Source organism: Taudactylus pleione, unplaced genomic scaffold (assembly GCF_031769625.1).
Source record: "Taudactylus pleione unplaced genomic scaffold, aTauple2 ptg000974l, whole genome shotgun sequence".
Classification (NCBI taxonomy): Eukaryota; Metazoa; Chordata; class Amphibia; order Anura; family Myobatrachidae; genus Taudactylus; species Taudactylus pleione.
This window is the reverse complement of record NW_028285375.1, coordinates 76,566-101,849: the sequence shown is the minus strand read 5'-3', so window position 1 is coordinate 101,849 and position 25,284 is coordinate 76,566. Positions and strand designations below refer to the sequence as shown.

The 25,284-nt window shown below is 45.6% G+C and overlaps 1 protein-coding gene across 1 annotated transcript in view; it reads left to right on the top strand.

Annotated features, from left to right (window-relative positions):
- Positions 1-2,465: 2,465 nt before the first annotated feature.
- Positions 2,466-25,284, top strand: part of LOC148454623 (membrane-bound glycerophospholipid O-acyltransferase 2-like) — a gene marked incomplete at its 3' end in the record, with an annotated part of 87,785 nt that continues 64,966 nt past the window's right edge. The window contains exon 1 of the mRNA XM_088460700.1: positions 2,466-2,904. Within this exon, the coding sequence (XP_088316826.1) occupies positions 2,833-2,904 (72 nt within the window). The remainder of the gene's footprint in view (positions 2,905-25,284) is intronic.

Genomic DNA, 25,284 nt, shown 5'->3' with positions numbered 1-25,284 from the left:
ACAGCAGCAGCAGGGGAATCAGTATGTTTGACCGCCGGACGTGAGCCCGGCAGTTCAAATCCCAATGTCGGCAGCCCAATGGAGGAGATCCCGACAGTGGAGGTAAGTTTACTATTCCTAACCCTCTCCCCCCCTAACCCACCTTTAGGGGTGCCTAACCCTAGCCTCCCCACATTAGTGCCTAAACCTAACCCCCCCTCCTCGCACCCTAAGCCTAACCCTCCAGGGGGGTGCCTAACCCTAACCTCCACCCTTAGTGCCTAAACCTAACTTCCCCTTCCCCTAGCCTAACCCTCCCTGGGGGGATGCCTATCCCTAAGTCCCCCCCGGGGGTCCCTAAACCTAACTCCCCCCATCCCCGGCTACATGGACTTACCCCGGTGTTGGACGATCGGTCCGGTGTCCTGTCGGAGTTCCAGCGTCAGGATTAACATAGTCGGTATTTCGACGCCTATGTTAGATCCCTTGCCGGGATAACACTGTCAGTATTGAGACCGGCGGCCGTGCGTCCGCTGGTCTCATAACTACATACCGCAGAAGGGGTAGGAGTAGTGCAAGGAGATACTGTGGCAGCTGGCAGTCAGGTGACTCGGCATTTGCAATGTCGGTCATCTTGCTAAAATACAGAGGGGGCGGCCGGTTCTGTGGGGCAGAGCAAAAGGGCACAGGGACAGCAGGCATTCAGGACTCAGAGGTGGTGACAAGGCATATGAATATGCATATGCCCTGGGCTTCTCCGATTGGCTCCTGTCTGTGAAGGGGGCGGAGAGAGCAGGGAGACAGCTGTTTTCAACCTCCTTTATGCCATCCTGAGATGGCGAATGGATTTTGCGATGCAAAATCTAAATTTGCAGGCTGCAAGGAATGGTAACCCTGACATTCCCTGGCCTAAATCCTGTGAAAACTGACATTTTCACTGGATTTAGGGACTGTCTCCCTTTGAGAAATACAGCTAGCTGTATCAAACTTTCAAGAGAGATAAGGTGGAAAAGTTATGCTGGATACACACTGACAGATACATTGGCTGATCAATTGATGGGTCAATGTATCTGCTGCCTGTCGGCCAGTGTGTACCCGCGATATGTCGGTGAATGTTGCCGTTCACAAACATATCGCATTGGCTGTGCTGCACAGCCGATAGACAGATATGTCTGCAGACATATCTGTCCATCGGCAAGTGTGTACGGGCGGTCTGCAGATCGCCCGTACACACACAGCGGCAGCCGTAAGGAGGGGGAGGGGTCCCTCGGGGAGGGGTCCCTCCCACCGGCCTCCGGACCCAAGCAGATGATGGCTGTTCAGTGTGTATGAACGACCATCATCTGCAGATATATCTGTCAGGTGTGTACCCAGCTTTACCCAAAGCAATCAGCTTCCATTTATCTAGCACAAATTATAAAATGACAGAAGCTGATTGGTTGCTATTGTAAACTTCACTTTAACTCTTTCAAAGGTTTGACACATCGCCCCCAAAGACCCCTATAATTCCGGTACACAGAACAATGTAAGTGGCACCGTTTTGTTAGTAAAAATAAACAAGTACACTGTCAGGGCGATACAAGTAGGTACATACACTATTTAATTTAAGATTGCGTCTGGAAATTGGGTAGCTGTGAAATACATATACTTTTACCAGTTTAGGAACGTTGCCTGATGATGTCACACAATGTCCTACCTCCCTCTAAAATCTAGCCAGTGATGAGCTATCTGTGGTTCTTTGATCCCCTGCTGGGAGTTGTAGTCCAACAACAGCCTGAGCATCAGAGGTTTCCTTTGTCTGATAATACTGCATAGAATAACTCACTTGTGCTGGATAAGGTGGTGAAAGGTCTGTAAGCAGAAGAGATTAATATGTCCTGCCTTGCTGTCACTGATCAGAGATTAAAGGGCTACATTTAGCATTTGTAGGTTTGCATGCTGTGTGCAATGCATAACCTGCAATTGTCTCATTCTACTACCAGCATTTGAATAATGATGTATGCAGAATACCATAAATACCAATAGTTATGATTGTATTGTCCCATGTGCCTATATGATCAGATCTGGCAAGCAGGTTGTTGGTTTAGATAAAAAAAAAACCAACAACATCAACAATAAAACACCCCTGCAAATATAATTTAATCTGCTATATCACTATCAGTGAGTGTTTATGCTGCTGCTGTTATACATTTCCCTGTCCTTAGTGCTTTTTCTGACACACAAACTACATGGAATCAAATGTTGAAGTTAAAATAACAAAAATATTAAAAACTTGATGGCATTTCCCAAGTGTCGTGATCAGAGCACAATGAGCCTCCCCAGCAGCAGGGAGATAGGACGGGCTGAAGTTACACTACAGTAGGGAGAATGGAAGCCGAGATTTACAGAATGATAGTAACAAAGAATGTGCTGTCTGGGCTACCATACAGACACTTCCCAGTCCTGTGCTCTCTCCCTCCCTCCCTGCAATTCTGCATTCAGTGCACTGAGGCTGGAAGAGGCTGTCTTTCTCTGCATGGATAAACTGCTGGATCTGTGCTCTGGAGTCCTTGTTGCATTGTTTTTTTTAATTTTTATTAATGATGTGAGCTCAGCTGCCGCCACTTTATAGGATTTTAATGTTTTATATATATATATACATAATATATATATATGTTTTGTGCAATTTTAGGCTGGCATCACCCTTGATACTGTGTGGGGGTGCATCCCGTTGCCTGCAGTTGGGGGACGGTGTTAGTTTGTGGAGCCATTGTTTTGTGCACTAAAGTGAAGGTCTCTGTTTTCTCCTGGGAGCCTCTGGAAGGAGAAACCTCTTCAGCATCATCTTCCTCATCTGTCATTGGAAGGATTGCCATGGCTACAAGTACCACTGGCTCCACACTGCTGCTCCCCCTCAGCGGTGCAGTGCAGCTGCCTATAGACCAGGTAAGCAGATGTGGGTACAAGGAGGGTCTCCCAGGGGCCACAGCAGCAGAATGCACTTTGTGGGTGATACTAGTAACCTCATTTTCTAATGTACTACACAGCCAACCCCACTGCCCATACCCCATCTCCCTCCCTGACTGCACCAATGGGTACCTGTCACCCATAGGTCTGGCAGCTCCTGTGCTTTCCATTATGGATTTTGGGGCTGATTCACAGTTGGGAGCAAACAAAACAAAAAAGAGTAAGTTTGCACTTTGGGGCAAATCATGTTGCAGTGCAGGTGGGTCAGATTTCAAATGTGCAGGGAGGTTGTGATTTGAGAGAGGTGTATCCTATCTGGGGATCTAAATGGCAGTGTAAAAATATAACCGTCCAGCATTTGTAGGCTACATGCAGAAGTAGCCAGTATTTACCTTGCATGCAAAAGAAAAATAAATATTTGTCCCCCTTGCATGGCAACATTTTTGTTCCAGGTGCAAAGTTATTTGCTTTTTTTTTTGCTTTGCTCCTATTTCAGAATCAGCCCTATTGTGTCTTATTACTATAATGTGACTTTATATGAACTGACTGCAGGCAGAACACATAGCATTTTGTAATCTTTTCCACCAAGGGCAGTGGCACACATCTGATCAGCCTTGCAAATCTGTGATTGTAAAGCATCCTCAATTTACATAACCAGGACAGCTGTATGATATATTTCGTCAGACTGCCCAGGCTGGATAGCGCTTAATGACTATGTAAACATGCAAAGTGGTACAGGTAAGGGACTGTAAGATGAGAAGGATTCCACTTAAGTTTTTAAATCCTGGTTTCTTGTTTCTGGAAACAATGGTCACAATGAAAATATTAGAACACACGCTGGTAGTCTTTAACCAGAACTTGGAGGGACAGTATTTATTATTATATATACAGGGGGGGGGAGATGTACTAAGCCTTGGGAAGTAATAAAGTGGAGAGAGAGAAAGTACCAACCAATCGGCTCCTAACTGCGATTTTTCAAACACAGGGGTCTATTTACTAAGCAGTGTTAGGAGACAGAGTGATAAGGTGCCAGCCAATCAACTTCCAACTGTCATTTTTAAAACACAGCCTGTGAGATAGCAGTTAGGAGCTGATTGGCTGGCACCTTATCACTTTTCACTCTGTCTCCTAACACTGCTTAGTAAATAGACCCCATAGCCTGTAAAGTGACAGGAGCTTATTGGTTGGTACTTTATCTCTCTCAAAGGCTTAGTACATCTACTCCGTAGCAGTTTTTAAGTGTAGCAGGTAAAACTGGACTATTATATATAATGCAAAGATCAATGTTAATAACAAGACTTAGGGGTATACAGTATTTACTAAAGTGAAAGTTTTTAGAAGTGGAGATGTTGCCCATAGCAACCAATTAGATTCTAGCTATTATCTCCCTGAAGGTGCTAATAAAATGTTAAGTAAAATATAATTGGTTGCTATGAGCAACATCTCCACTTCTAAAAACTCTCACTTTACTAAATATACCCCTTAGGAAGCTATGCTAAGCAAAAATAAGCAAGCATAGTAAAAAATATGCAATTGTACGGGGCCCACATCGGCCTGATTAGACCTGAAACATATAGTTTCCAGCCTATTCCCAATGATGACCATTCTAATGAAACATGTATTTGCATTAACTTCCTATGTCTGTTAACTTACTTGTGATTGGGGTGATACAACCCGACTAGTATGAACGGTGTGTAAAATGGTTGGTACACTTGCAGCTATCCCCTTTATGTGATGTCATATCCCCACTGAGGCCAGACTGGTTTGGATGGTGATTTAAGAAATGATTTTAAAACATCTCACTATTGACATGCTCTCTTTTATCTGTAAATATTGAGCACGTACAGTATGTCCATCTTAAGAAGTTTGTTGGTGTATACATTGTATACTAACCCCCCAAAGTTCCAATTCTTCTGACTGGCCATGCAACTTCATGGATCCAAGTCCTCTAACATTTTATCGTTCTAAGTTTTAATAAATTACTATCTCCACTTTTTATGTTTATATTTCGCTCTATGCTGAGTATTTTAAATTAAATGTAAGCATTTGCCCATTGTGACCAGCTATATATTGCATTTCCTGGCGTTTCTGACCCTTTGTTGCTCTATGAACAGGCATGTGGTTGTAGTGGACACAGCTGAATGTAACATTTACATTGCTAGGTGTGTAGCGTATAACCAATCATACATGTCATATTTGTTTAGCTTCTTCATGCTGTTTAGTTTTATTTGTGCTATGTGACACAGATCGTTTAGGTGCCAGTCTGTGAGAGTCAGTGCAATATTGCACTGTAGGTTGATTCAAGATCTTGCAGTAAATACACCACACAGTGTTATAAGAATCGTCCTTTGTAATGTTACTGATTTCTGATATTGTCTAGCTATACATATGTCCAGTATATCTTCTTCTTCATTGCATACTGGGAAAAGATACTTAAAATACATAGCGTTTGTGTTTTGTGGTCACGTCAGACCCAGTTTCACAATGGCGGCTGATTCATTCTGGCCAAATCCTGCAGACTTTTATTTTCATTTTGAATTTACATTTTTTGTTTAATTTTTATTTTGAAAAAGGCAACAAATATCCATCCAGCAAACACACTACTACAAAAACAAAGAGGGCTACCTCAGTCAGAAATAATTTTGTGGTGAAAGGAATTAGTAAATAGCTATTTCAATAGGGAAATGTACTGTATTTGTGTTATTACTAAAGGTATTTTGGTCTATCTGCTCACCTTAAAAGTGTACATACAATAGAAGTCGTTAGTATATGTTGCAAAACCTGTTCTGCTCCCTTTTAGAATTAATCCTGCCATAAATAATGAATTAAAAATAAATACATATTTTAATGTAGGGACCATTAGGTCCCTACTTCCCGGCTTTCTTGGCACTTTTTTCCTTTAGATAAGTTCCATCTGGGTAATGTAAGTGCCTGGTGCATGACTATCCAATAAGCAGCCACTTCTCCTGTTATGATAAACTGCACAACTGCAGTCTTTTCAAGCAGAAAACAGGCCCACAAATACCATTATACAGGACCGGGTATAGCACAGTAGGGTTTTCAAGTCAGGAATGCTGAGAATTTAACAGTTGTATGAATGTCATATTTGAAGCTGGAACGTTTCTCGGTGGGAATCATGTGCCTCGTCCCGGTGGCTCTGAGTGTTCTTCTAGCACAATAATGTCTATTCTGTAGTTTATAGGAACTAATTGTGAGTGGTGATGAGCACAATTTTCTAAGCCTTGAAATTTTGCACGTTTTGAGAAGACACTTCCCATACACAGTGCACATTGTAATTCAAAATGGAGGTAAGATGTGCCGGGGATGGGTATGGGATGCCGGCGGTCAGAATCCCAACGCCGGTATCCTGACAGAGTTAGAATACCGACATTTGTTTGTCAGTATTTTAACCCTCCCTCTCTCCCTACTCTAACCCTCCCTCTCCGGTGCCTGACCCTAACCTCCCCCCCTAGTGCCTAAACCTAACCTCCCCCTCCCCGCACATTAAACCTAGCCCTCCTCCCTTAGTGCCTAACCCTAACCCTCCCCCTAGTGTTTAACCCTAACGATATCCCTCCCCTCAACCCCACTACTTACCTTCGGAATTCCGGCGGTCGAGATGTCGGCTCCGGGATTCTGACAAGTGTCATGATTCTGGCGCCGGTATTCTGTGCGCTGGAATCCCTGCGTTTGGGATGTTGACCGCATCTCAATGTGCGCCATGGAATTCGCAACCAGCCGGAGTGCTAGACCGCTTAGGCTCATTCACCTTACTGTATACCAAAGAGAGCTCAGAACAAAAGGCATTGCTGAAAGCCCGCTATTACAAAGCCGGCTAATTCCACCTAACTTTTGTACTTAAATATGGAAAATGCTAAATGCAAAACACAACCATAAAACTGTGTTTGAGTCAACTAAAGTATAATGCTAAAAAATGCAATATCAGGTACTTGGGATCTAGGAGTCACTATTTCAGGTGCTTCCTGAAGGCAGGTAAGCAATGTAACAAAGCAATGAGGAAGGCAAGTCAGATGCATGGTTACATAGAGAGAGGAATAACAGAAAGAAAGAAGTAATAATGCCCCTGTATAGATCATTGGTACGGCCTCATCTAGAATACTGTGTTCAGTTCTGGAGGCCATATATCTAGAATTATATAAATACATCAGAGACGGTACAAAGAAGAGCAACTAAAATGGTGCATGGGCTACATCACAGAACTTACCAGGGAAGACTAAGAGATCACATTATGTATAGTTTGGAGCAGAGAAGGGAAAAGGGGGACATGATAGAAACCTTCACAAATATCATGGGTTTTACCAAAGTACAGAAGGGAGACATTCTTCAAAGAAAGAGAAGTACTAGAACACGAGGACATGCACTGAGACTGGAGGGAGGGAGGTTCAGGGGAAATCTGAGGAAAAATGACTTCACAGAAAGGGTATTGTATAAGTGGAATAGCCTCCCATCAGAGGTGGTAGAGGCTAGTCAGTAGAGCAATTTAAACATGCTTGAGATAGTCTAGGCACAAAAATACCCTTACTAAGAACTAAGGATCACATAGGGTTGAGGTTACCTAAAGGTAAAAAAGGGGCAGACTAGATGGGCCAGGTGGTTCATATCTTGCGTCAAATTCTTTGGGGATGATTCAATTCAGTGTTAGTTGAACAGAGCCAGGAAGTTGGTCCCGGAGCTATTCAATTCAGCGCGCTGTTAGGGTGACCAAAGGATTTCTTTTCGCACCCACCTGAGGGAGAAATCCGACTAAAGTGCCGGCAGCGAGGCTATTTGCCGGCTTAGTGCGGCGCTAACAGCCTTGTGCCCGCACTTTTGTCTGAGAATGTTGGTTCTCACGACCAAAAACCCAGGTCAAGTCAGGAGAACCGGCATTCTCCAACTTAAGTTGTAATAGTCAGATTAAACAGTGCGATGAATTTAATAGTTCCGGGACCAACTTCCCAGTGTTATTTAACTCACGTTTCTATGTGACCACTTATTACTTACTGTCCCCGTTGCTGCCTGGGTTTTTCTCCCTTTCTCTCTATTTTCTCCTATCGATGTCTTCAGCGTTCCCCCCACTCTGTTTCTGGATTGGGTATGGCTGGTCGATAAAATTCATGTCGATAATCATGAACTGTACTTTGTACAACTATTACCATTACATATTTACTCGCTCCCCTTCCTCAGATATTGGCTCACCCCTCAAGTAAGAACGGGGCAGTATTAGGGTGAGCTGATACGCCATTGCCGGTGTTTCCACGCCGTTGCAACTGCACATCACACCGCTCACACCTAATTGAATTGATGTCATTGACTCACCCCCTTTCAAACTCGATTTAAATATTGAAAGATATGCTACGCCAAGTTTTGTGACATGATTAAGGTGCGTACACACTGGGCGATAAAGTGGACGACTGAATGATAACGATATCATTCAGTCGTTCACTATATCGTCCATTTTTTACTCCAAAACGATGAACGATAACGACGATGCGCGTTCCTGCGAGTCGTTCATCATTGTCGTTCATCGGGCAAACATGCAGGCCAACATGTTGGGGAATGGGGGAGAGAGCCCGGCGCTGAACGATATCGTTAATTATATCGTTCAGCGGGTGTGCTCAATGTCATGAACGACATTGAGCACACCCTGCCGGGGACACACTAGACGATATCACTCAGGGAGCATATCGTCTGGTGTGTATGCTCCTTTAGTCATGCCTGTAGTGTTTTGTTATCAGGTATTGATTACTTTTTTTGTTTTCCCTCTTCCTCATTTGTCCTTCATGATACCTTGCAGGGTTTAGCTGCAAACATTTCCCTAGCTGCGCACTTAACTAGTCTGCGCCATAAATGCAAATTCATTTTGAAAGTAAAACCAAAAGTGCCTCTTTAAGAGGTGTTAATGAAATGTTTGCATGATTTCCAGTTCAGGAAGCTGACGGCGAGGTGATGATGTAAATGACTTGTACAGTACGTTGGTTTTACATATAGATTTAGCTAGTCAGGTCTGAGATGGTTGTACTGTGTCATAATTGCTACTTGATTAAAATTGTAGATGGGGCTGTATTAATACTGCCAGGAAGCATGCTGATTTTTGTTTCCATCAAAACAGACCTTTTTTAAATGTTCCATTAGCTTACATACCTTTTGAATGTATGAATAAGTAATAGAAATGTTGATTGATAAATCATTTTTTATAGATATCCCAATTATTTATTCTTATCATAGCTGTGGAAACCGACCAGCAAACACAGGTGTAGCTGTCACATTTCTGGCATTCCTGGGTGGAGTTTATGCGGTTAACAGTTATATTAATGATGTCTAGAGTCAAAATGTCGACAGCATTATGTTGGCGGGATAAAGCCGATGCGGTTGTAATGTTACTTCAAGCATTTTAACCATGTCGGCATTATAACTTTAAACATGATGCTTTGCTATTACGTTTGGGGCGATTCAGTTGTTTCTCACTCCCGTAGCTCTTGTTTAAAGTGACCAGGGGGTAGATTTACTAAAGCTTCTAAAACAGTGGTGTAGTTGCCCATAGCAACCAGTCAGATTCTGTGTCATTTTCTAGAATGCAATAGAGAAATGATAGAATCTGATTCTGATCCTCTTGTCTGTTTTAGAAGCTTTAGTAAATCTATCCCTAAGAACAAGTCCATTTTTTGCGCGACCAGCCCCACCCTGACCTCGCATTCTCGCGCCCTAATGCACGGGAGTAGCTTTGTCAAGTGGCTTCTCCGATGTTAAGTGCCGAGCGCACTGCAGGTAAAGCGCACCCTGAACTTGCGAACAGCTCCTGGTCTCTTTAGACAGGTACTTCGGGAGCGACTGAATTGCCCCTTAAAGTTATACTGTAGACATAGCAGCTACAATGCTTTAATTAACATTACAACCATGTTGGCTTTGTCCCGTTGACATTTTACCTGTCGACAGCATTAATGTCTGCAATTCCCCATATATCCCGTGAGATTTGCCCGATTTGAACCTGTATGGTGAGTTGCACCAGTTTTCTTCTTGTGTGTGCTATATGCAATTCTCAGATGGGAATTCAATTGTTTTATTTGGTGCTCTAAGTAATGGGCAGCTGATGGGCACGTTAGTTGTTGCTCCAATTGGGCGTGATTGCCGCTGGCGCTCATTACTTTTCATGCATGTCGCACCCAATGCACTGGGTTTAGCCTCGTAAAGTGGCTAAACCCGTCTAAAGTTCAGGACTTTTTGCAGACTTCTGCTCACCACTTCAGGAGGGTGAGAGCAGAAATATGGGCATTTGCGTCCATCGGCAGCAACAATTAAATTGCTCTGTCGGGCGCTCATTACTTACAGCGCCCGAGAAAACATCTGAATTCCCCCCACAGTACAGGGTTTTTAAATGAAATGCAATTTTGTAAACTTTTTATTTATTTTTTGCTGCAGGATTTAAAAAAGCAAAATACAGAGTTTAAGATTGGAACTTATATATTTTTTTAAATTTCCTTTTTAATTAGTGTTAAAAATTCGCTGAATATTGATAATTTTGACAAATCACTCCTTGTTAAATAAAAGCTGGGTACACATTAGACGATGTGGATGGTTCGTCCTGATTTCCCTTGAACTCTCGGACAAACGATATAGTGCATACACACTGTGTAAACTTTCAAACAACCAAACGATATATTGTGCGTTATATCGGTCGTTAGATCGTTTAGATATAGCGTTAACATATCGCCTGGTTGTCCGGTAGTGCGTACACACTGCACGATTTGCAGAAAATCGCAGACGAAATCCTCAGATTGAGCAGCATGTACGGCAGATCTGAAGATGCGACGGACGCCCCCCAGCAGGAACGCGCATAGTGCGTACACACTGGACGATTTGAACGATTTGTCGTTCCAATCCGTCGGAAATCGACAAATAGTTAAAAAAAAAATCGTCTAGTCTGTAACCAACTTCCTTATCTGTATATATAGGCACATGCATTTACCAGCTTCCTCCTGTATGCTAGTTGTAGTTATGAGGAGCTGTACTGTACTATGTAGAAACATTTGTACAGCCCCAGCTTAATAGTGTAAATATGACTGATGGGAAGTCCTAGAATATATGGAAATGCATTATGATTATGTGGTCTATTTACTAAGCAGAGTTAGGAGACAGAGGGCCTGATTCAGAGCCGGACGCTCTGACCAGAGCGCTCGCTCTGAATCAGGGCCCTCCTACCTAATATTGGAGCGGCCTCCTGGCGAATCGCATAGCTGTGGGTGACCACCCACAGCTTATGCGAGCGGCCAAAAAGATGGTCGCGATGGTCATCGGGCTTGCGACGAGACCCTTGCGGTAGGGTCTCGTCTGCCGCAAGCCCGGAGTGCTTTTGGCTGTATCAGAGCCAAAAACACTCCCACTGACATCACTAGTGATGTCAGTGGGGCCGGACCCAGACGGTAGGCGTTCCCACTGGAACGCCTCCGTCTGGGCAGCCACGCCCCCGGCACGCCCACCAAAGGGGGCGTGCTGCCACTCACCATCGACAGCACGCCCCCTTTGGTGCGAGACCCCGAGCGACGGCTTCCCCGTCGCTCGCCGGGTCTCGCGCATGCCCACGACGGAGCCGGCTCCGTCGTGCGCAGGCGCACTAGGGCACTAGGGCTGAACGCTCGCAAGCGGGTCAGAATCAGGCCCAGAGTGAAAAGTGATAAGGTACCAGCCAATCAGCTCCTAACTGCCATCTCACAGGCTGTGTTTGAAAAATGACAGTTGGGAGCTGATTGGCTGGCACCTTATCACTTTTCACTCTGTCTCCTAACACTGCTTAGTAAATAGACCCCTATCTGGTGTAATGCACATGCACGGTTTGAGGGTGCAGTGCCCATTGGATTGTTATGAAGTGCATGAATTATCTGGCTGATAATAAAGGCCCATGTCAGCTGTATTTAGAAGTGTAAGAGAGTCTGCACAGGAAAACTCACGCGTGTTTGTGAATGTTACTATTGTGTTACTTAGCATTAGATTTTGATGCATGAATGGATGTATTGAAGATGGCTGGAAAACAGCCTGTGTGATCGGAGTTATGTGATGTGGGAAACGGACACAGTAGGAGGCAGCTCTGAGGCACAGGATCACAGAGAGCTGCATTCTATTGTCAGTTAACTTTTGTTTCTGGTGGTGAAATGAGGAGACTCTTCTCTTGTCACCCTAGCCCGCCAACAGTCCATGACAGACTATGGGGGAAATGTAATAGCCTGTGACTTACAGGCATTGGCGAGATCCTGGCAAGACATGGATGGTTTTGTTTTAACAGATTGCCCCTTTAAATCATTGACCAGACTTGCAGAAGATTACATTTACCCCTATGTGTGTCTAGGAGGACAGTGGCCATCTTCAGGCTCATTGCGGCATAATATCATTTGTTTTGAACCAGGAATATTGATGTAAGAGGTTTTAATTAATGAATTGTTCGCATGTGAGACTCCCCGGCTGAAGATATAACCCTTCTTGTAAGCTCCTGGTTACTGCAATGATCCCGGGGAGGAACTCTAGTAAAAACACCTAGTTTTAAAAGTAGGGGCAACAGAGTTCCACCTCTGGACCTAGAGGGCTCTGACACTTATCCATGCTGACTGCCCACTGATCAGTTGCAGCCACATCCCTTTAATGGTGCAGCAAGAACAGCACTTTTTGGGAGCAGCCTGTACAAAAGGAAAGATCTCCCAATACAGGGGTGTGTTGCGTTACCCCTCACAGTTTGTTGGTTATGGATATGTTCTTGTTCTTGTTTTCTGGGCTTGGGCTAATAAGGAATGGGATGGGCTGATCCCACAGGTGAAAACCGGGTACCAATGACGGACTCCACCTTTCCTGATCCTGAATTTCTCACACCCATAAAGCCAGGGTGCTATTGTGGAATCCTGTTGATCAGTAGTTCCCATATGAATAGGGTGGTACTTTATCCTGCTTTATACAGGACCGCTCTATGTTCTGAATGTATATCCTCTGCAGACACCTGGCCTTATTCTGAACTGGCATGCACAGATATACATAACTGTGTGGCACTATGTGCTCCATGATTTTGTGGTAGGATGAGGGGCAGAGCAGGGTATTCCGTAGGCATAATGCCCTTACATTGTTATTTTGTGTCTGCAAGATAATTAAATGAGGGTGGTTCCATGTTAAGTGGACCAGGGGCCCCACCTGACCATCTCCTATTTTGATAACCTGTTACATGAAGGTTGGCATAGATGTCAGACTAACTTTGGGAAAATGTAACTTCACAATATGCAATGTGGCAAAACTATGGCCCTCAAAGTGGGGGTGGGTGCAACGGTCTCCGACTCCACAGTGGACAATTGGCGGGTGGGAACGAGCTTCCAAATTGGTCCACTTGACAAGGAATGACCCATGAACAACTAGGGGGATGAGATTTGGAATATGTGAGAGTATTGCCCACTTTACACAATGGCTCAACAGTGCTACAATTTAGCGGGAGGCCTAGATTTTACCTGTTGCTCAGGGATGTTGTTAATGGTTATCTTTTGGGTCCCACTTTCACACTCCAGGTGCACAAGTTAAATTTACACGAACCCCCCCCCCCCCAAAAAAAACAGTGCATACTGTAATAATGTATAAGACTAGTGTTACGTCTACACGGTTAGTGCTAGGGGGCCTTTTTATCTACAGCTGTTATGTGGCCCAGAAAATTATGATTTCATAATAACCAATGATTTATTATTATTATTATTATTATCATCCTTTATATGGCGCCACAAAGGTTCCGCAGCGCCTTACACAGTACATAAATGAGCACACAAGAAAACCGTTAATAGTAATACAAAACAATGTAGGACAAGGTCATGGTTATACACACAGCTGCATAACACAAGCAGCAGGACATGAGCAACCAGGTGTTAGGTGCCGTTGTGGGGAGTTAGGAGTAAATGATACTATAAGTAGGGGAAGAAGCACGTGAGGGACGAGGGCCCTGCTCGTGAGAGCTTACATTCTAAAGGGGAAGGGCAGACAGACAGGGGCGACACAGATGGGGTAGATAGTGAGGAAAGAGCATGGAGCAGTGGGTTAGGATATATGCTGTGGAATGTGTTTGTTTAAGATGACCTGATGTTATGTCAAAATTAAGTCCTTCATTCATTTATCTCTATGACAGAAAATAGATTTTGATTGTGTTATTTACATGAGAGATGTACAAAATAAAGTTGTAGCACTTTAATTATTGTTTATCTGGGCAATATATCAAAAAGACACATGCAGGGACTGTGCCTGGGGCGGTGATTGGACTGTGCCTGGGGCGGTGATTGGACTGTGCCTGGGGCGGTGATTGGACTGTGTCTGGGGCGGTGATTGGACTGTGCCTGGGGCGGTGATTGGACTGTGCCTGGGGCGGTGATTTGGACTGTGCCTGGGGCGGTGATTGGACTGTGCCTGGGGCGGTGATTGGACTGTGCCTGGGGCGGTGATTGGACTGTGCCTGGGGCGTGATTGGACTGTGCCTGGGGCGGTGATTGGACTATGCCTGGGGCGGTGATTGGACTGTGCATGGGGCGGTGATTGGACTGTGCAACTAGTGCGGTTCGCCTGTGCTTATGGAATCACTGTATTTCCGTATTTGGACCTGGCTCTGTGATTGTGCCTGGGGCGGTGGCAGGACTGTGCCTGGGGCGGTGATTGGACTGTGCCTGGGGCGGTGATTGGACTGTGCCTGGGGCGGTGATTGGACTGTGCCTGGGGCGGTGATTGGACTGTGCCTGGGGCGGTGATTGGACTGTGCCTGGGGCGGTGATTGGACTGTGCCTGGGGCGGTGATTGGACTGTGCATGGGGCGGTGATTGGACTGTGCATGGGGCGGTGATTGGACTGTGCATGGGGCGGTCATCGGACTGTGCATGAGGCGGTCATTGGACCACGTTTGTGCATGTTGTAGTTAATGGAGGGGACGTCCTTTGCATACGCTATCATGGCCAAGTTTGGTATGTTTCATAATTTATCACCCCCCTCCCCTTATGGTGTATACCTGATTTTTGCAGGAATCATTCCAGATTTCAAGCAAAATACTATTATTACATTTTTCCCTAAATCTTTATGTGAAAATGTGACTCCATAAATTCTGACGCCGTTATATGATCCAGGGACAAGGTCTGCAATTTAGTTTTAGGGTCCTTTCAATTGTTATTTTGGCCTCATGGTCTGATCCAGGGCTAGAATTTGGTCAGAGAAAACAAGGCAATTGCTGTGGCCACTGAGCTTCACTGGAGTCTTCACCTCTGAAATGCTGGAACTGACCAACTCCGTGACTGTCTCCCTGAGTGCTGATACTTAGGACTTGTATGGGGCTGCTCATCTTCTTCCATTCATCTTACACCAGATTACCAGAAACCTCTTCTTACCCCAGCTCCCTCCTCTCACTCACGTAGCCGGGAGCAACTGTAGATGTGTCCGCATACACCTATGCTGAAATTGCGCCAAACAGCCTTGTTTAGAGACCACCGACTTTGCGACTTAGCAGCACCAGAACACTAATCCTAAGTACGTAGTACACCATAAGCAGTGTTGCCAACTCTGAAAATGGAAAACAAGCTACCTATAAGTAAAAAACAAGCCCAAACCAATTCTAAAAAGCCCAATAAAAAAGCCCAATTTATGGGGGGTGTCTCTTTGTCCTAACTCTTTGCCTGCCTAACTTCCTTTATTCCTCCTCTTCTCTAACCTAAGTATATTAGTGAGTGCACGGCCTTATTATCTGCCTATATTGCTTTTCTATTGCCTCTACACCAGCCTCCATATTTTTACCTATTCCCTCTTTTCATACCTCATTCCCTTGCCAGTCTTCAGCTGGGTACACACTTGCCGATGTGTGTACCCAGCGATGCGACACTCGACCACGCAATATATATCGGGCGGTCAATACATACTGCATGATGTGGTGACCAAACGTCCGATATGTCGGGCACCGGCTCCATCCACTATGCCAGCATCGGCATCTGGGTCGTTCCATCGGTCCTACATGCAGGCCGACGGAACGACCCCGATGGACGACCCGCGGGAGTGTGCAGGATCATGCATAGTGGGTACACACTGGCCGATGTGGACGATATGTCAGCCCAATCAGCAGGATCGGGTGACATATCGTCTAGCGTGTACCCACCTTTCCTGTACCTGACTCTTCTCCGCATTCCTCTCACCCCTCTTCTTTACCTCCATCATTCCTGTCACCTGTCTAATTCCATTATCCCCTCTCTATCATAGCCTCAGTAATTTTAACCCCATATACCTGCCTCATTTCTGTCATCTAGTTTACCTCTCCTTCATGCCTGAACCCTCCAATTTCACATTGTCCACTGACTACTGCCCTCTATTCCTCAGACACAACCTTCCCCCCTCCCTCACACACACATTTACTTACCTCCAGGAGTGCCTCAGCAATGCACACAACAAAAACAAGCTAAGAAACTAGCAACCTTAAAAAAAACAAGCCCAAAAACCAAGCAACTTGCAAAAAAAACAAGCCGAATTCTGCTTGTTACAAGTGAACGAAGATGCACAATTGAAGAAAAAGTGCACAGTACAGAAATAGTGTCCAGCATCTCGCGATCGAGAACGAGTGGCAAACCCAACGCTAGGTCCGGCGGGAAGCCGTCTGGCATCTGACGTCATCATCCAGCGCCGCGGCCTCCACACGCTGTCGGGACTCTGCCAGGAAAGAAGCGGTCCCCAGGAGGGGAAAGACACGTTACCGGTAGGAAGGCAGGGAAAGTTAGAGGAGGCCCTGGCATCACGGACTATTACATATGCCGGCCACTTCAGGACTTTTTATGCTGCTTTAACCACCGCTCCTACACCAGTCAAAAAAGACTATAAACATTAATCCAATTATTTATGCTTTTATCCCATTATTTATGCTTTTATGATTATTATGCCTTTAACCATACCATTTTATTTCAGCGCTCAATTTGATATTTTATTATTTACCTTTTTACATTTCAGCTGCTACACTACAAGCGCAAAACACCTTTTTATTCTATTGTCTCACGGCATATGGCGAAATAAGGATACTTGTATGAGGACACATCTGTATAGGAAAAGGGCTTCGGTAGGGGCCATGATTAGAGATCAGACAGTGCATTAGTGTGGTCTGTTCTCACTCCAGCCTGCACTATGGAACATCTTCATAAATCCCATAAGGATTTATGTGGGAAAAGCGATTGCTGCGGACCCGGGAACATTGCAGCTGCCGTTATTATCAGTGTAACTGGTATCTATCTCCAATGTCTCTACCCCGTCACATGTTCTTGTAGATAAAGAGTGATTTAGGGCTGTGACAGACTGTAATAAGAGGTATGCTATAGTGGTTGGGGAGTGGAGTGACTGCCACAAAATACATTTAATTAGCTTTACATTTACAGTGTACACTGATCCCTTGATAATGTAATTAGTGCATTTAAGGGCCGTTCACACACCAGCCCTGAAATGCCCAGTGCAACCAGTGCGGTACGCCTATGCTGACCTCATGCACCCTGAGTATCATGCACATACTTACTGCAATTCAAGTGTAATATCCCTGTTCAGCCTATATTGCTTGGTACAGATAAACCACATTGCCTTCCAACCATGTGCCTCGGAATTCTCCATCCTGAGACTTCTGCCCACATAATTGAAGGATTTAGGCTATGAATATACTGGCTGTTCCAAAGCACTTTTAATCACTAGTAGGAAGCATACAGGCCCAAATGTAAGAGAGAGTGAGATTTGCAAAGTGACGAGATTTTGGTGATACAGCTCTAAGGGGTCAATCCTATTAGGTGCGAATTGCGAGATGCGAGTTGCGATTTTCACTTCGAATTCACATGACGAATTCATTTTGCAATCCAATTAGCAACTCGCACTGATCGGTGAGACTGAATTCGCAAGTTTCCATTCGCACCTCCCTGAGGGTGAGAGATGGAAAGGAAAATCTTTATTTTAAGGTTAAAATGTGGGGACGCTGTGCTGAACCCCTTGGACACCACCCTAATGACCAATTAGGCAATTGGAAGTTTCTAATTAGCTTGTTTAGTCCAATAATTACATGTAATTTTTTTGAGGTAAAATAGACACCCCAAATTTAATTACAATAATTTTTTAGCTGAAAAATAATTGTTTTTGTAATTTTTTTTTTCAAGGTGCCTTCAAAGTACCACAAAAATCACCTTTTTTTTTTTCCCCCTAGTTTTTTTGCATTTTTCGTTTAATTCATCTGAGATTAAACGAAAAAAGTTTGTTTTTTTATAATTTTCTTGCATAAAAAAAAAAAAAAACACAAATCAGCCATTTGACACCATTTCAAAACCTACAGTAACTTCCTAATGGCCACTAACAGCTTCTATACAGTCCTGCTAACGAAATTATCCATTTTTGGGGGTCCAGGATGGTGTCCCCACATTTTCATGCATTTCTCGCAAATCTCATTTGGCAGTTAATTCGAATTCCTCCGCTGCGAGTAGTGCGTTATAGGCATTTTTAATTGGATTGGAGAATTCTCGGGAGCGTGCTTCATGGTGAAGTGTGCGAGTTTAAAGAAACAAACTCGCGACTTGCAATTTGCATCTAATTGTATTGAGCCCTAAGACTGAGGAGCAGATTCAGTTGGGTGGGTTTTTGGCCAGTTTCTATAGATAGGCTGATTCTCATCTCCTCAGGCTGTGAGCAGAAACGAGTTAAAAGTTATGAGTTAAGAATTTGAAGTTCCCACTTGCTGACATGTATCAGGCACACTACACAAAAATCACTTAAAAAAAGCACTCCAAAAAGCTATTTGTTGTAGTTGGACCTCCCCAGTCTCCCCTCAAAGTGGTGGTTAAGATGAATTCCTTTATTTCGGCAGAAGAGCGTTCTTCTTGACATTGAAAAGTGAGTCATTCACTCTTATAAAAAAAAGTCGCATCTATTTCATCCAATAAATAAGAGGCTATTATGAAAGTCTTTGGGGGAGATGTGTCAAGGCTGTTTTCCAGCTTAAGGAGGGTATCCACTACCCGACAGTGAAAAGACTGAACGATTACGATATCGTTATCGTTCAGTTCACTACACTGCAAGGTGCCCACACTGAACAATGTCGTTCAGTGCAGGCACAATCAATCATCTGCAAACATGCTGAACCTGACGATATCGTCCGGTTGACCAGCATGTTTGAACGATGATAGATGTCTAAAAGATGTCCTAAAAGACCAAATTTTCAAACGATTTTCAAACGATGTTCAAACAATTATCGAACGATTTTATCGTTCAACTTTATCGTCTAGTGGATACCCCCCTTTAGCGCGGCACTAGCATCCTCCCGGCCAGCACTTTAGTCAGAGAATACTGGTTCTCGCGACTATTCACCCAGGTTAAGTCGCAAGAAGCGGCATTCTCCAACTTAACTGTTTCCCGTCGGAATAAACATTGCGGTGAATTGAATAACTCTGTGAGCTCCCTCCCGGCGCTATTGAACTCCTGCTGTATTTAGTCGCCACCTGTATGTCTTCAAAATATGATTCAAAATATAATTCTCTTTGAATCACGTCTGCGCCCAATCTTGATGTAAATGTTCAGATCATTTCAAAGCAATAACTTTTATTAGTGGGTTATAGCAAACCAGCCAGCTGTCCCGCTTTGTGTGGGACTGTCACTATATGAAGACCACTTTGTCCTAATCATTCAGAGGGATAGGAGATATCTCCCATTCACTGGTGCTCTGCTGAGTCAGGGGCCGCAGCATTCAAATTCTGCTTTTAGGGTTGAGTAAGGGGGCGAGGGGCAGACCCTGTGGTGTGTGAGTACAATCCTAAAGTTGGGAGATATGGTTACAGGAAAAGGATTACATTTGTCTATAGATATGAATAATTGACAATAATAATAATAAAACTAATAATATAGGTTTTCTTGAAAAAACCCGTATCTGATCACACAAATTCCAACAATCACAACTACCAGAATCTTTTTGCTTCTAATCTGCAGGACCATCGTATAGCATGTACCCCCAATCCGTTGTTTTCACCCGTCACTCATTGCATAATCGCATTGAATGCTGTGCACGTCCAATGGGAACAACCCATTGGCCAGTGTGTACCGGCTATGTCACTTACGATGCATGCAGGACCGCCAGGCGATATCGTCAGCGGGGGCAATGCTGCCGAAAGCAGCATGGCCCCCGCTGTCACTTGCCGATGCCGGCACCCCGACGGGACCTGTTGCTAACGAGGTCGGTACACGCTAGACATCTATTGTGTACGGCCTTAACCTGCTATTTCTTACTCTATTCCCAACTCTGAATCAGGCGCTTAATGCATTAGGGGTGCAGGAAGCAATTCAACCTGGATTGTTGGGATTGTGAGGCTGCCGGCACCACCCGTAGCCTTTCTGTGTGATCTCAGAAGAGGTGACTGAGAGGGATGAAGCACAGTAGGAAGGCAATGGCCACCCTGCAATAGGATCACGGTGAAGGGCCTAACATGGAAATTAACAATACTTTAAAGCAGCTTTCACTTTTATGCCTTGTGGGGATGTAGTAATCAGACCCCAACGGTAGATGCCCGATAGGTGGTGAAATACCGACACTCCTCTTAATCCCGACTCCGGGATCTACACAGACGCCATCCCGAACGAGGTAAGTCCGGAGCGTCTTAGCAATTAGCCGCGATATTCCGATACCATTCCACCTTGTGTACAGTGTTAGCACAATGCAAAATGCCCAAAGATGTGCAACTAGGGGCCTGTTTTAGAGATGTGTGCTATCCCGATCTCCGATTATGTCTCCTCTGCGCCTGCGCATGACCCCTACTGTGCAGGTGCGGTACAGGTCTGTGATCCAGCACGCAGAGCTGCAGCAGACTGTCAGTGATTGACCATCTTCTGCTGTTTCTGGGCGGGGAGTGGGCAGCGACGGCCTCCGTTTCACAAAGCAGAGGCGTGTCACCGCCGTTGGGAGTGGGGGAAGAGGCCAGGATATCCGCCGGCTGATGGAGACATCCTGGCTTCTTTTGTGCATTTGCGGAGGTCGGCTTGAGTGACCCCATGGCTGAGGATCACGCAGATGATCCGGTGCTGCGTCCATGGACACAGCTCGGATCAGTAATGCATGCCTGTGGCCTGATGCCTCCTGCTGCATTAACATGAAAGTGCTATCGCAGCTGCTACCATGTTAGCAGCTGCGATAACAAATCCGTCCGCAGCTGACTGATCCCCTTGGCCAATTAAAAAGCAAAGAGATAGTGCTGATATCCATTTTCCATCTTACCTCGGCCTCAGTGTCTACAAATCTAGATCTGGGGACGTCTATTTGATATTTATCGCCTACATGCCACCCATTGTTATATGTTTAGTACCATATACTGTAAGCAGATACAAGATTTGTGTTCATCCAGATACATTCTTTTGGGGAGATTAAATTAAGCACAAGGACCTGTAGGGAGCTAACATGTACCACTGTCCTGATATAGGGGTGATATAGAGTTCATACTGTCCTCATTATTAGGACTTTGTCCTGATTTGGGCACAGTTGGGAATTGTATCACACTATTTACTATTTAATGTCCTTTTAATGCAGTGCGTGGTAGCGTGGCATTGAAGGGATGTTTTTAGCAGAGAGCTGGGTGTGACCACGGATGTGACAAGCCCGTGTCCCCTAAAAGCCGATTAATTACGCAACGTGAGGTTCCGCATACTTCCAGGTGTTACGGTACAGAAAACATTACTTATTTTATTTTGTCTTGCAACTCGTAGAATAAGCGACGCTTCATGCCAGTAACATTGCGCAGAGACGCGTCGTAAGAGGCTCTTACCGGAATTTGCGCTTAATTCTCAGTAACCATAAATGTCCTGAAATGAAGAGCAAAGCAACCACAGATTCTGGACGTCAATAATAAAAGTCGCGGCCACCTCATTTCCATTCACAAGATCCCCGCGAGTCGGGCTAATCATCGGAGGCCAGCCATCCGTGGTTGCGGCTTATCTTATTAATACAGTCGGGTCACTGAAATACCAGACGGGTTAGAAGGGCCAGCCTGGGAGGTAACTCTGCAACATTTCTTACATGACTCTTTACTTTTAACTCATTGTGCTAAACTGCCGGATAATACATCCAGCTGCTATTGCAATCGCTTCTATATAAATAAGCACGATGCTTCCAAAAGGGCGCTTATTATGGGATGGGTACGGAATACGCATGTCCGGCGGTTCAAATACCGACGCCGGAAGACCGGCACCAGAAGATCCAGACAGGTGAGTATTATTACTATTATTATCACCCCCCCTAACCCTCCCTCTCCCTAAGGGGTGCCTAACCCTAACCTCCCCCCTCAAGTGCCTAACTCTAACCCCCCCAGGTAAGTGTCTAAACCTAACCCCCCCGTCCCCGCAGCTTAACTCTAGCCTAACCCTAACCCCCCCGGGGGTGCCTAACCCACCCTTAACCTAGCCTAACCGTAACCCTCCCGGAGAAACAGTCGGGAGGCCGGCGGTCACAATGCTGACCGCCGGCTTCCCCACTGCTTAATCCCGGCAACGTACAAATGACAGGCGTCAAAATCTCGGCGCCTGTCATTAGACCTACGCCGGGAACCCGACACCCGGCTTAACGATCGAAGGTAAGCCGGGCGCCGGGAGCGGACAGCCGCGGGGAGGTGGGGAGAGGGTTAGGTTAGGGACTTAGATTTAGGGTTAGGCTAGGGACTTAGATTTAGGGTTAGGCACCCCCACGGGGAGACTTAGGGTTAGGTGGCGGGAAAGGGGGGTTAAGTTTAGGCACTTAGAGGGGGGTTAGGGTTAGGCACTAGGGGGGGAGAAATAGGGTTAGGCACCCCTAAAGGAGGGTTAGGGTTAAGGGGGGGAATTAGGTTAGTTATACTTACCCTAAGGATGATCGGGACTTCCTCCTCTGTCAGGCTGCAGCTGTCGGGATTAGAACCGCCTGCCGTGCGGCCGGTGGTAAATCATACTGATTCCCCCCCCGGGAGCCCCTAACCCTATGTCCCCCCGCTGCTGTCCACACCCTCCGCCCGGCTTACCTTCGCTCGGTATGACGGGCGCCAGGCTCCTGGCATAGGGATAATGATAGGCTTTAGGATTTCGCCGCCTATCATTAGACCCCTGCCGGGATTAGACAGTCGGGAAGTCGGCGGTCGGCATTTCGACCATCAGCTTCCTGACAGTAACCCCTTATTATTAACCAATGACATTTCAATGATTCCATTTCGGGACTTTTTAAACTTATTTTTATACTGCTTTACCCTCAGGGTCTTTAGTAAATTGCTATTATAGTTGTTATATGCTATTGCCTGATACATGTGATACATCCTTTATAGGTGTTTTGCTCTACTAATTTTAATAAATACAGTATATACTTCTATTATAATTTCCTGCATTGGTCTGAGTGACTTTTATTATTGACTTTCAGAATCTGTGGTTGCTTTGCTCTTGGTTTTATATTTTTGACTAGTGGGACTGACTATCCCACACAACCGCATTGAGGCCCTGATTCAGAGGCGCTCGCTCTGAATCAGGGTGGGACTTTTTTTTTTCTCCGGCCTCCAGGCCGCTCGCTAAGCTGTGGGTGACCACTCACAGCTTTATTGGGCGGCCTGGCGATGGTTGCGATTATCGCGACCATCGGGCTTGCGACGAGACCCTTGTTTTAAGGTCCCGTCCACCGCAAGCCCCAGTGAACTTCCTGCTCTAATAGAGCAGGAAGTTCACTACTGACATCACTGGTGATGTCAGTAGGGCCGCCCACAAACGCCAGGCATTCCTTCAGGAAAGCCTCTGTTTGTCCAGCCACCCCCCCTGCTCGCCTACAAAACGGGACGAGCTGTCACTCACAATCGACAGATGCCCCATCTTGTAGTGAGTCCCGCAGCGAGTGAAAATTCACTCGCTACAGGGCTCACGCGCGTGCGCACTGCTTGGCCATCGACCCCCCTCGCGAGCGCTATGTGCTCGCGAGCGGGTCTGAATCAGGCCCTGAGGGCCTGATTCAGACCCGGTCGCTGTGAGCGTACGCTCGCTCAATGCATATGCAAATATTTGAAAGTGACGCGGCGGGGAGCGATCGCTCGCCAAGGCATAAGCATGCCCATCTAACCTGTACGAGCGTTCGCTCTGTGTATGCAGACTACCCTTAGTGAATGCAGATACGCCCACTGCCCCACGTCATCTCCTGGAAGATTGTGAAAACACTGGTACATCGTCCACTATCTGATGTGAACGCAGGGCTTGTGGTAGCTTATTTCTACCGCAAGCATTGCGAGGAAAACAGAGTAAAAAAATGGCTGGTGACGTGTACTATGACGCTGCCTGTTAATTATGCACGCCTCTAAAACGGCGTTGAAACACTCAGGCACGCCTGCATTCCCACCTCCACTCCCCCGTTTTTACTGGACTGCCCCTGTTACCACCCACAAACGGCCTCTCGTGTCACTCACTCTGCTGGGCTGGCGAGCAAGCGGTGTATGATCGCATTGTGTAGTTTGTGCACTGCGATGCTTACGCGTGCGCAGATTAGCAACCATTGGCAATAGCGAGTGCACTGCTGATAGCGTCCGCGTCTGAATCAGGCCCTGAGTCTGTATAACCTTTCTAACTCCATAGCGCCTGGGCTACATTTGTTTTATTGTCCTGAAAAACTCTGACTCGTGGCAGCTATTTTCTATAGACTCCAATAAGCCAGTGACCAGAGTATGATGTGAGAGTTGGGCCCAGGTCTGTGTTTTGTTCTGTGTCCTCTCTTCCGGTTCTGATCAATACAAACTGAGGCTTTGTGTCCCCTGCAAGTACAGCTGCCCGTATGCTGTAACATTTCCGCCATCCACACGTCTGAGGTCTAAGAGGTTAGCATTGTTTGTATAAGTGAATATGAAGTGTAATAACCTGCTCCCACCTCCCCTGACATCACACAGAGCACACGTGTGGGTGTATGATAGCAGATGCATGTGAATTATTTAAACATGCAAGCCAGGGGAAGAGTCTTTACATGATTGATTGTTGAGGGTGGATTTCTGCCGACACAGCATCAGACACCCGACTATTTATTCTGTAGGACAGGGCAGAACAGTGCGATACCCTGCTCTGTCTTGTCTGCTCATTTGTGTTTGCTTCTGGCTCAACGGAAATACAAGTACTGATATACTGGGCACGTTATGGTGACGCAGAGTTTGCTACCAGCACTGTGCATTCTCCATAGCCAGCCATATGCAACTTTCAGCAACTATAGGAGATCTGCCTCCAGTTTCGGTTAATTATCTGTAACTGCGGTGTTTGCCCGTAGCCTAAGTGTGTCGAGGACGTCCTGGGGGTATAGGTGGAATTTTGGGCTGTTCAGAGGTGAACGTACGCAGAGGTCCATCTGCTTTCAGACTGATT